At 36.3% G+C, this 13692-nt stretch overlaps 1 protein-coding gene across 1 annotated transcript; it reads left to right on the forward strand.

Moving 5' to 3' along the window:
• Positions 1-513: 513 nt before the first annotated feature.
• On the forward strand, positions 514-7569 carry LOC139129557 (radial spoke head 1 homolog). The gene is made up of 7 exons (XM_070695206.1): positions 514-672; positions 2034-2147; positions 2408-2513; positions 3361-3587; positions 4196-4267; positions 6518-6680; positions 7013-7569. Exons 1-7 carry the CDS (start codon positions 619-621, stop codon positions 7168-7170), a joined length of 894 nt encoding a protein of 297 aa, XP_070551307.1. The 5' UTR covers positions 514-618; the 3' UTR covers positions 7171-7569.
• Positions 7570-13692: the final 6123 nt, after the last annotated feature.

The raw sequence follows: 13692 nt of genomic DNA on the forward strand, positions 1-13692 counted from the left end.
ATTTTAACAGCAGCAGCAGTCTGTCAGTAAAGGTCAGGGTTCAAAGGTTGTAAGTGGCGGCGCGGACACTGGGTTTACGTTTATTATCACAAAATTTTGTGCCTTGGTTTATTGGGGATGTTGAACAGATATCGACCTGTGTATACAACGTTTCATAGATCATATAGGGAACAGAACCAATATACTCGGAGTTCCGAGCGACAGTATGAGCCAGAACTGTCAGGAACGTAATCACGTTTGATACGAGAACTGACGAGACTACAAATTTCGAACTCAACCATTCTAAATAGGGTCATCGATTCTCGTTTGTAATGACTCCTCCACTTTCTCAAAAATAATTTTCGGTGTAATCGCGTTTCGATTATTCGTTTGATCTATAAAATTTATTTACTTGAAATTTCACTGTTCATGAGTACATTGTGATTGCACCTTTTCATATTTAAGTCGTATACTTGCCGTACCTCACTCACACGGACACCCCCATGCTTTGTTTCCATAGGCCCCTAGCAACCACCGGGGTAAGCAGTTGTTTGCTTCATTGACAACTGCCATATTGCGAAGCAGTGTTCGTTCATCTCTCTCGAATTTCAGTGAAACTTCGTGTTAACATCAGACAAAATGTCCGATCTTGGCTCAGAATACGATGAAGAAGACCAGGGGCCATACCTAGGTGTAAGTATTCCGGACAAATCTCATTATTTTGCAAAGAAAACGTATACATATCGTAATCATAACATACATTCGAAAGTTTGATGTCTGCACTTTAAGTGTATATATATGTCGGTTGGTTGGCGAGCTCACGGTACACAGTCACCACCGGTAAAATGCTGTTGTTTTTCAATTTTGACATTCAGAAATGTAGGAAAGTACCAAGCAAGGCTCTTTGATAAGCTGGCATAAATTCGAATTTTTAACGTTGAAATAAAATGTGAGAAACGGTCAAAGTCACATAAGACGTTTCTGCCTGAGATACCATACCAAAGCGTGAAATACGTTGCAGTGTTGTTCAGTACTTCAACTCGAGTGCCTATATCTCTGTACGATAAATCTTGATTACAAAGCGATCAATACTACGGATCACTTCGGGATAATGTAGGTATTTCTCTGTCGCAAAGTACTCGTGTAAAATATTTTCGATGTCGAGTGTATTTTTTTATTGAAAGCCTGTTGCTGGGAAGTACCACAACACCCCATGGTAACTTAAGCTTTCATCAGATTATCATAATCACAGTGGGTTGGATTGGATTTGATGCATGGTCTAATGCACAAATTATTCGTTACTTCACTTAGCCCTGGGTATTTACTGAGATTTACTTTAAACCGTGTTGCATTTGTTTATCACCAACACTTTTTACAGGGCAGAAATCGCTATCACAATTCACGTGAACCTCGACAGGTAAAAAAAACAGGAGTGACCCCCTCATAGCCAAACCATTGAGATTTTAACTCCCATGCCCCTACCTAAAGCTTGTTGGATCTAGGCTCCACACACCCACCCCAACCACTAAGTTTTTATGCATGTCAATGAACTTTTTCTACCGTGTACAGATTTATGATTTCCCCCTTTTCCCCTTGTACTTAGCATGCTATGCATGGTTTCCAATGAGTTGTTCATGTCACCGCATTTTGGGGAAAAGTTTCACATAAGGATGAAGTTGATCATGATTATAGGATTTTGTGTCATGCAGAATGTGATTGAATCCCCCCAAGAAAATACAATGGATATATCACTGTATAAATTTAACTTCATATTTTATTGGATAATTTTAAGTTTAGAGAAGCAAAAATGATTTCCAGATTGCACACAATAATTGCTTCAAAAGGGATAGTCACATTATCAATAGTATTATATTGTAATGATACAGGGCTGTTCTCACCATTTGCAATCCTAAGAAGTCAACATTTCAAATCTAATTCTCACATGAAAAGGTAAAATCGTTGAAAACAGAGTAGTCTCTAGGTGACTCAGACATTGCCCTTTACTTTGACTCTATGATTGTATTGACCATCGATGATTTGTGGTTGTTGTACAGGAATATGAAGGTGAAAGGAATGAGAAGGAAGAGAGGCATGGAAAAGGAAAAGCAACGTTACCCAACGGTGACACTTACGACGGAATGTATGAACATGGAAAGAGAACTGGACATGTAAGTAATTCATGTGTACACTACAATCACACGTGAAAGATCCACAGCACTAGAGATTGTTTGAAAAAATACTTTTATCTCTTTAATAAGTACCATATGTTAAGGTGTAAGGTCCGTTGGTGAGTTACATGATTTTTGAAACAATCAAGTAAGATTAGCAGCTGGCTATAGTATTAGCTTTTATTATTGATTGAAATCTCAGTTACTGATGTACCTGTTATTCTATTTTTCCTGACAAGATGCATTCTGTTTTTTCATAGGGTGTATATAGGTTTAAAAATGGAGCCAGGTACATAGGTGAATACAGACAAAATAAAAAACAAGGTCAAGGTACTTTTATTTATCCAGATGGATCAAAATATGAAGGTGAGTCAAGGCAAATATAATGAACAGGTGCATCCAAAAGATGGCAGTGTCAAACCATAAGATTTGGTTACCTTTCCAAACTCTACAATACAGCAATCTGTATGATGTGTTTGTAGGTATGCCAGTGAAGAACACTGGACGCAATCATTATTTTGGAAATAAATGGATTTTCCTAGAAGGCCCTCTTTATAGTCATACAGCCCATTGAAGCAACCTAGCCCCTTAGGACTATGTTGATTTGTAAAATTGTTTGGAGTCAATGTATAGGCTTCCTTAGTCTGTTTATAGCGCTGATCGCAAATGACGTCACTTTTTCTCTCATTAATATGCATAAAAAATATATTTGTCTGCATTTTCCGCATAAACGATGAAAATAAAACCTGCTAGTGTTACAATGGCTATAAAAAAATCACACTAATTCGTATGAATTGATGGTTTAGACTACAAGCTGCAACAACAGCCGGGCATACAACACTAACATTTTTTTCTGATTTTCAGGCAGCGTTGTCTGACTTTGCGAGCATGCAGCTATATTAAGTAACAAACCTGAAATCGTGATCAACGCTATTGCAAACTTTTCCATTCTACCACCAAACTTTGATCAAACCCTTTGCTTTGGTTTGAAAGAGTGGACCCATAACCCATGGAGACACAGAAAGGAGTCGATTTATTTTCTGACAGTTTCCATCCTAATTTTGCTGCAAACACTTTCTTATAGGACCCCAACATGAATGACTGAATGTTCTTCATTGGAGTCTGTATAATTTTTAGAAACAGTAAAAATTGCCATTTTTTGCATACACATAACATATTAAGCATCATCATTTCATAATTATGCTATCAACAGGTAGCTGGGTAGATGACCAGCGCCATGGCTATGGAGTGTACACATACGTCAACGGTGACACACTTGAAGGAGAATGGCAGAACCATCAGAAACATGGCCAGGGAGTTTACACATACAAAGAAACCGGAACAAAATACGTCGGCACATACGTCAACGGCAGGCGAGAGGGAGCCGGCGAAATAATCCATCTTAATCACAAATACCAGGGAAACTTTTCAACAGATCATGTGAGTAGTTATTACCCAACTTCTTTTTATACTCTCCAAATGAACCCTTTGAGGGCCAAAGTCACTTGTTGTCACTCTTTTTAAAGTGACTATTGTAAATTTTTTCAGATTTTTGCCAAAATTTTGGTAAAAATTTGTAGCAAATGAAGTGTGATGTCCATTTGTTCCAAAATTATAAAAAAAATACAGGAATATTCATAAAAATTGGGGAAATGTGGCACTAAAATTTTTCGTGGGGAAAAACTACAGCACTCAAAGGGTTAATCAGCTTCCATATAACTTTAGTACAAATCATGTAGGAGCTGTACTCACCTAGTGGTTCTACTTCAGAATTCAAAGGATATGCATTGTTTTACCGATCCATGCTGGCGCAAACAAACACATGCACAAAGGCATTTGGAAATAAACCTACATTTCAATTCGAGTTTGCATATGTGGTTTTCTTTGTGCCACCTGTCTTTGAATTCAGTGATTAACCCATTCTGTACATTGAAATTACTTTATATGTCAAATTTTGTACAGACTATTTACTTGTCAGTTGCTTTAAAATCATTCTTTTCTTATTGTTAACAAGCTGTGTAATATGCAATTGTACTTTATCTCTACAGCCACAAGGTGTCGGCAAATATGTATTTGACATTGGCTGTGAGCAACACGGTGAATACATTCCAGTAGAACAGGTATGGCAAAGCTCAGTTCTTCTTTCCTGCTTCCTCTTGCAACATATATTTTAGAATGACTGACACACCAAGCATATATAAGGCAAGGAATGACAGTATGTTCCTTCACATTTTATAGAACAATAACCCTTTCACCACTATGGTTTGGCCTAAACTCATGGTGATTGTGGACCTGTCTACTAGGGCATCGGGGAGGTTAGGTTAAACTGTGGTGCAGTGATTTAACGCAGATCAGGTGCAGAAAGAAGTCACACAGTACGGTGTTGAATTTCATGCTGACAAAGAATAGATATTAAAGTTTCACTGGCGATTGGCCTGTAGTATGTCGGTGTCAATAGCATCGTTGCTTGCAAAATGAAGTATTGCTTTTTATGCATTCATTAATATCACTAGAGATATGACAAGCGTTTTGTCTTGCCTGAGATTGTCCTTTCTTATCATCAGTTCTTAAAACTGTCAATAACCACTACATCTCTCATTCTTTTCTCTACTCTATTCATAATTTTTCTTTCCAATTTAAATTTGTTGTTCTATCCACTGAAAAGGATTTACCTGTAAGTGATCATGGGTACTATTCATTATCTTTCATTGTAAAATTGATCCCTAATTAATGCAGTAACTTTTATTAGACCACCTACAAAATGTATGTGACTTTAATAGAACATTCATTGTTGTGAATTTACATAAACTAATCTTGTCAGTGTCAAAAGAGACAGAAATATGTAAGACAATGACTGATGACAATAGTCTCAATCTGGATTTCAGTATGACTAGGATACACTGCTCTCATTTATGATTAGTTCAGAATTTGGTGAAAGAGATGTTTTTATGTATTGTCAAGTTTATAACAAGTATTCTGTTTGTAGTAACTGGATAATTCAGTTCAACAACTTTAATTATCTTAGTTCTAACAAAATTATATTTACAAAACAATTTATATGCAGTTCGATTCATACATGTAAAACATTTTGTGAATTGTCACAAGTCTTCCTAGTTTTTGTGTGAAACATATTTAGTAATGAGGACTCTTATTTTCACATACCTCTTAAAATAAATTAAAATATTCACATTTGAAAAAATCGTTTTCAATGCAAATGACCAGTAGTTTCTTCACCACCATGGCTTGAGTTATCCATATCATTCCCAAATTTGACGTTAAATACTGACCATATATATTTGATTACCAATTTGTCAGTCTGCTGTGGGAAAGTTAGAGTTACGAGTTCCATTCTGATACTGTTAATACTTACTATAATCATTCTTTTCCAACAATAACAACAACAACAACAACAACTGAATGGCTGCTGCAGGGCTTCATTGTAAGTTAGGACAGAGAGTAGGGTTTCAAAAGTTCCCTACATATGCATGGTTTGAAGTATCACAAAGCCTTCCCATCATTCCCTCTGATCACGTCAGAGTCACAAACACCAGTGCACTCAAAGGCATAACAGTAGCAAAGGTTTCAGTGTAAAAACTTACCTTTTTCCCTGATCTATGGCACGTCACTCTGGTGAAAAGCTTGCATTTGGTGCATGCCAGTGTGGTCCACTCCAGCATATTATTTAACCAGTCTTCATCTTTTAATTATCATTGGTAGATGTGAAACACAAACTGTATGAGTTTTTCTGGTGAATAAAATTTTCACATTTTGTCCATGCTATTGAGATTTCATTGAAAACAAACCGCTGAAAGTAAAGTAGTTTGTACGTATGTTTTTGAATTGGAAGATCCTCTGCTTCAGACTGTGATGCTGGCAGGAGTGTCCCACGTTTCAATTGGATTGTTCATATACATGGTACATGGGACCTGAGATTTAAGACTACCTGTACCTGTGACCGTTCATTTTTATGTGATAAAAAGCTGTGTGCCCTCTGATTCATTGAGTCGGTGTCAGGTGTCTGAAAATTTCTCTCAGTCAGCCTTATATCACTACATATGATATGTTGAATTTTCTTGCATCAAGGAGATCCACTTTTTGTGTGAGCCTGAGCTGTGAACTCACACTAAGCAGCGATTATGTTAAAATGCCAAGGAACAAAGAGACAATATATGTTGAGGAAAATTAATCTTTGATTGCAGGTGATGCTGTCAGAAATGCACAGAAAGCATGGTTTTGATGCATGTGTGACAAAACTTCAGTATCATGCATGAATACAGGTCAATTGCAGTTCATTCTTAAAGCTGAGAATAAATAGGAAAATGTTGTTTCAATTGAAGAATGACCTTCTTCTTGAATTTTTTTCTCAACAGCAACAAGGAGGAGAGACTGAGGAGGAAGAACCAGTGACAGTAACGATTCCTAAATGGAAAGCTGGCAAAGTGACGGCGATAACGCTGAGTGTGCCGGGTGAGGAAACGGCACAGGAAGGAGAAGGTGATGCCAAGGAGAGTGAAACAGCAGTTGCTGATGGAGGTGAGTGTATGGATACAATTTGCATGCAGCCTTGAACTAGTAGATCAACTGTTCATCTGTGATGAACTAAGATCTTTTGTATCCCACAGATAGCATAGAAAACAATGACGTAGTATGCTGACGGCAGTCAGTATTTTGTGTTTGCTGTATCATCATAACAGGCCATGCAATGCGTTGTATTTATTGAATGTGATTCTTTGCCATTTAAGTGAACTATAGGATAGCCAATCGTGCCATACACACCACTGACAGGTATTCTCCACTGGATAGAATACGGTTGCTTTATACACATGTACATGTATTCATCATCATTTGTCTCTCCATCCCTGCAGAAACCGAGCAGCCTGCTAAAGGTGAACCAGCTGAGGATGCAGAAGTACCAGCAGCAACAGAACAAGAAGGAAATGAAGCGGAAGAAGCGCCGGAAGCAGCGGATGAAGCACCAGCAGCGGAAGATGCTGGAGATGATGCGGCAGAGGAGGGAGACTAACAGTTCTCTACCATATTGTCCGACCTTTGACCTCTGATTTAGGGATTTTTCATGCAACCATCATCCCTGTCTCGAAGGGGTTTACAGAAATACTGCGAACAGAAAATAGTCACAGAGACTAAAAATTATCACATCTCTATTGTATTTGACCAGTTATCCATTTTGTAAAAAATATTTTCCGTCCTACCATCTTTTGCCACCAAACTCTCATAATCCTCGAATGTAAAAAGCAAATATGGAGGATTACTTTCTCTAGTGTTAGTTAGTTGTTGTAATAGTTAAGACTGGAATAAAACAAAATTCAAATTGTTCAAATTCAATCTCAAATTTCTCCTGTAGTCCTATGTCAAATTGCTTTGTACAACATATGAAATAAAGTATCTACTATTGGAATGTCAAGTTTGATGGTCCTTTAATTCAAACTCCTCTGCCAGTAGTGCTGATTGATTGTGAAAAAAAAAGACAAGTGGTTTTCAGCCATATCAGAATTAGTTCAAGGTTCATTTTTATATCTTTTAGGACATCATCATCTAACTCTTCTAGACATTAACCTGATAAAGTCCAATTCCCTGCCGACTTTCACAATCACCATTGATAACATTGGTTTTAGGCCAAACCATGGTGGTGAAAGGGTGAAGACTTGTTCTAACTGGAAAAAAACAAAGTTGAAGTTTAATATGTTAATCACAAGTTAAGGTGACATCCAACATCATACAGCAGGGGTGTTTTCCAAAAGCATAGCATCCAGGACAATACGGAATGATATGAAATTTATTTATCGATCATGACAAAATCTGCATTTCTAGAAGAATTTTCCATATTGTTGTTCTTTAAAGTATACTGCTTGACCAATTTGTATAGTAGTAGAAATGGTTGAAATTGCACAAATAATATCTCAGAATAACTACCACTTTTTAATCTTTTTTTTATTTTTATTAGACTCATTTCATTTTATGCAAGGAGGCCACTGATTCTTTGGAAATGTACTGAAGCATTTAACGCAGTTATTAAATGATACAAAAAATTGAAACAAATAGAAAATGTAAAACAGTATAGGTAAAAAATTGGATGATTTTATTTAAAAAAAAACATGCTAGAATTTGATGCATACGTACCGGATATACCAATTGTTGTGACTAGAGGTAGGACAAAACAACTGTTGTGAATTCCCGTACGAAAGATCAAAACTTGCTACATATTAGTACATATAGGTCACAAATTGCTAAACACTTTAATTGAACATGTGAAATATGCACCAAGTTGCTCTAGTTTGGTACAAACTAAGGGGATTTTCACCGTGATTGTGATGGAATTTGTACCAAGCTTGTAGAGATATATGTGCAATATGCATCAAGTTTGGTACTGACTTCAGACTTTTTTTGCTGTCCCACATGTCACTGTTGTACAGAATTGATGCAATGAAAGACAGCTTAGAAACCCTGTGCTCTTACAAAATGAAAAATTAATTCTTTTGTAGAGTTTTAAGTTTTTATTTTGGTTAAATTGTTAACTTGCAACATGTTCTGCTTTAGGCCTAAGCTTACATGTAATGAAAAAAATTAGAAATAAAACATAACATCCATCAATTACTCAACTCAGCTGTATATTCAAACAATTTCCTTTGGCGTATTTCAAACGATTAGGTACACAAATTCCACTAGACTTTTTTGTTTGAATAATGTACCTCTCATGTGCCCACCAGAAAGCAAGTCCTAAATTACTGCATGGTCCCCACGTTGGAGGGACCATGATTAATGCCAACATAACCCACAGAAAGGTAATCCAGGCTAATCACGATGGTTACTTGCATTATTGCAGATGTCAGAAGACCATGGACGTACAATGACACCAAATGTCTTCAAGTGATTGATTTCAAGAGAATTAAAGTTGGCTTAAAAGTAAAAATACTTCGTTTTTTTACGAGAAACGGACGCTCGGACGCATGACAGTAGCGAGGTCACAAGTCAAACAGATCATTAGGTATTCGAACTTTGGCCTTACAACATCACATGTCGTAAAGCAAGGCACTTGATTTGTCAATTTTGCCAACGCCATCATCATTCGAATCCAAGTGGATACTGAGTGAGGATAGCCGCCAAATTTAATTACTACGTTTTAAAACGCCGTTTTAGGGAGAAATTGTCGATTATTTCTCTCATTGGACGATTAAGGGAACAAAGAAGAGATTCGAGAGTACAACTATTGTTTGAAGGAGACTGCCTGCATTCGACGCTGCAGAGGTCATGTATTCACCCTTTATTTTAATTGACTTAAGTTCAATAACCATTGTGACATTTAACCTTACCCCATCCAAATTAAACAATATTCGGGTACTGGTTACAGGGCGAGTAGATTTTATATCTATATTTTGTTGTGACTTAGAATTTCATATTTTGTTGGTTTCACCATTTTTAACCGTTATGAGGCAGCTGATAATAATCTAGCAGCCTTAACCACGAAAGGTCTTTGCTATTGCTATATCCTTAAATTATACAAATACTTGTATTTATATTTAACTTTTCAAGGTGGGCGTGGGATGTCAGTCAAAATTTTGGTGTTAGAGAGGGAGAGCGGTATTCAAGCACATCATAGTTTGAGGTGTGGGGATGGGGGTTACTCGAAATTACAGTTTCTCAAGTTATTAATCTGACACCTAGGCCAAAAGTAATGACTGCTCCCTAAATAAAGCAAATATATTTGGGCACATGACCTAAAGATCAAACATGATGAAAAGCACCAAGTTACAATACTTTCTGTTGTTCTTTTCCAACAACATGGCTTTATAAATGAAAATAGAGAGTTTTTCAGTATACCAGGAATATCTGTCTAAAAGTAATGACATAACTTTATCTAGAGCTGGATATTCATTCACATAGCAAGGCAGTAAAATTTTATGAAGTGATGTGTTAGCCAGATAAAATAGGAAGAAGTGCATTTCCTCGTCAACGACTAATCTACTCTATTTTCACAAAAAAAGACCATGCCTAGTTTGAAAATCTTTTTTATATGTCTACCTTCTTCAATTTCATGACTTTAAATTTAAATGTCAAACTTTTGAAAGTGCAATTTTAAATTTATTTGGTTGAATACACAGTAATATCTTTCTGGCTCAAGTTGAAACTGAAATTTGCATAATGTAATCAAGGTGATTTTATTGACTACAGAGTGCCATTCTTGTCTGTAGCAATTAATCTTTCAACTGTGAGAAATTAAAGATAAACATAACTCAGAAATACCCACCTTTTGATCCAACCAAAGATAAGCAAAACTATATCTCACATGGGGTTGTTTATGTTTGTAAACATTGAACTTTACTTTGCCTACATCATCTAGTTTTCTCAACATTTCGTACAAGCTTTTGGGAACTGAGAATAAGGGAAATACTCAAATCCCCAAATTTCTTCTCCATAGCACAAGTCAGGAACAACACAACTAGCAAACACTTAGCATCAGAATAGACATAGAAGAAAATTTCTTCAAAACAATTTTCTTGAATAAAAAAAACTGTGTATGTATATGTATGTATGTATAATAAATGAGTGTGAATGTGTGTGTATGTATTTATGCATAAATGTATCCACTCAAATTTATCTTGAGAACTGATGTACTGGGAAACTTGCTGTGTAGATTCGACATGGCAAAGGGCCAGATGTCTTTTTTATTTAAATTATGTTGTAAAAAATATGCAAATGCACTAAAAATTTCCAATGTTGGTCAAAAATCTTCTTAATAACTGCGGTGAAATAAATTTAATATTTGGTGTGGTTAAGCCACCTATGGATGACCTCATGCAAAATTGTTCAAACAGAGATGAAATATGCACATTTGTATTGTTGAGGTAATGTGTGTCAATTTTTGTTAAAATCCGTATCTGACAAACTGCGTATTTGATAAATTAAAAATTTTATATAAGGATTATGGTGATTATATCTTACTGTAATTTTTCTGAATTGTTGCCAATTTTGTAGCATTACTTGGGGGGGGGCAGTTTTTGAAATTTTTGGTCAAAAATCATCTCAGAATCAGCTCGTCAGATATGCTTTGAAATTTGGCATGGATGATCCTTGAGATGACTTTAGTCCAATTGGTCACTTTGAGGCAAAGTTAGCAAGATTGTATTTTTCGAGAATTCTAGCTGAGTGACAACTGCCATCGGAATGGCAGCTGCCGTCCTGATACAATGCAATGTTATGTTGTACTTGGTGAAAAATGCTAATGTTAGTCTATTGAGGGAAAGCTGGTGATGCACAGAACAGTCTAGAAGAATAATCAGTACATTCGTATGTACTGAAGGATCTCTCCTGTTTACTTGGTTATATGAATTGAAGCGAGGGAATGGATAGAACTGCATATCAAATGTCCCAGGCTACAAAGTAATGGTCATACAGCAATTTCTTTTCAACGCAACACCTAGTTTGCTTCCTTGAAATACTATGCCTTGATGCGAACTGTACCTGAAATTTACCTATTTCAAATGTACGAGGGTTAGATGAAAAGTTTTGAGCCTAACTAGCTATGCCAAATCAATGAAGCTTGATTTGAATTTATTTCAACTCTTCAGATGACTGACTGACTGGTTTATTTTCAGTTCCCTGTGTATTTGATGGCAAATACGAGACTTACGGGAGGCTATCACAAAAAAACCCTCATGTTTTGACCAAAAATGGCAAAAATTGCCCCAAAAATTGCAGATTTCATCATAATTTCAATATATCACTGTGTTCATCTTTAGAAACCTGTATACCGAATTTCAAAGCTATCAGACCAGTTTCTTTTGAGATACGCATATTTTGATCAAAATGGCAAAAATTGCCTCAAAAATACAAAATAGTAGATTTCATCATAATATGAATATATCACATTTTGCTCATTCTTATAAACCTGTATACGAAATATCAAAGCTGTCAAACAAGTGGTTTTGAGGAAACAAATTGTTTGACCAAAATGACAAAAATTGCCATAAAAATACATATTTGCATATTTTCTGCACAATTTGAACAAGTCTGAAATAGATCATCTCCGGGAACGTAGAATAGAAGATATTGCATATTACGATATGTCTTTTTCAAGTAAAATAAATTGCCTTTCCAATGAAAGCCCATAAGCTAGGCTATAGTAAAAAGTAAGCTTAGCAAATGACTTACAAAACGACACATTTAACAAAACATGTTCCTGTCACAACACTGACTTCATGGTACCTTTCAAAACATGCCAGTGACAACCATTCAATCCCCATATTTTGTCTGTTAAAAGTCTATTTCATATTTATGACATGTTGTTGTAGAAAAAAACAGGTTTCATAGAAAACATTGTCTTTTGAAATATGTCTTGGTAAATAATTGGTAGAATCTCAGATTTGTTTTGACAGTAATTTGCGACATAAAAATTCGGGGTATGGTGTAAATTTTGGTCCTATTTCATGAAAACTATAGAAGATATTGCATATTGCAATATATAATTGTAAATAAAAATAAATTGCCTTTCCAATGATACCCCACAGCCGAGTCATGTTAAAAATGAGCTCAGAAGACGACTTACAAGAAGACAGGTTTGATAAAAACGTTTGCGAGTCTGCAATTCTGTGATGTTGTGGTACCCTTCAAAATATGACCATTACAGCTGCAGCTTCCAAATTTTTTCTGTTAAAATTTAATTTCAAGTTTCTAACATGTTCCTGTAGCAAATCAAACGAATTTAATACAAATCATTGCCTTCCGTATTATGTCTAGGTAAATAACTGGTAGAATCACAGAGAAATAGAGAGACAGAGTCGCAACGGGAACTATTCAAGGCGTGAAGTAGTTACGTAAGCCCTCCGAGTACGCCTCGCCTCAGGCAGCTCTCGCCTCTCTTTTCCGAGGAGTGCCGACCATGCACCCTTCGGTAGTTTCCGCATTTTCTCCAATTTTTAAGCGAAAGTATGTTTGGCAAAGTTTTGTGTTGTTGTCTTGTAGTGCTGAGCGGAATTGGCGTGCTGGCGAAAACGGGAAAGTTTTGAGCTTCGGGAAAGTGAGTTTTACCATTTTAAAACTTTCTCTTACATTTTTGTTAATGTATAATGAGTGTGTTTGAACCAAATTTGAAAGTCTTTAATCGGTACTGTCTGGTTTTACTCAATGGTTTACGGTCAGTCATATCCTCTTTTAAACGTTGTTCATGGAAGGACGTGTTTATGAAATTGCTGGCGTGTTATGTTTTGATTGGCGTTAAGCAGTGTTTCTGCCTGAGAGCTCACAAAGTAAGTATGGTTGCTACGCGACGGTAGCACGATGCCATCTCGTCGTACTTTTCGCATAATCACGTGCAATTATCAACCACGAACAAAGTCTCAAAAAATCTAACACCTGTGAAGCTCATTTTAATGTGAAAAGGCCATAGTCCACCGAGACGACCATGGAACAAAAGGCAGGCCTCGTTGCTTGTCTGTCTTTCTATTTGTGTGTGAAGAATTTAAGATTAGTTTTGACAGTAGTTTGCAACATAAAACTTAGGGGTCTGGGGGTAAGTTTTGGTCCCATTTCA

This window comes from Ptychodera flava, chromosome 3, assembly GCF_041260155.1.
Source record: "Ptychodera flava strain L36383 chromosome 3, AS_Pfla_20210202, whole genome shotgun sequence".
Taxonomy (NCBI): Eukaryota; Metazoa; Hemichordata; class Enteropneusta; family Ptychoderidae; genus Ptychodera; species Ptychodera flava.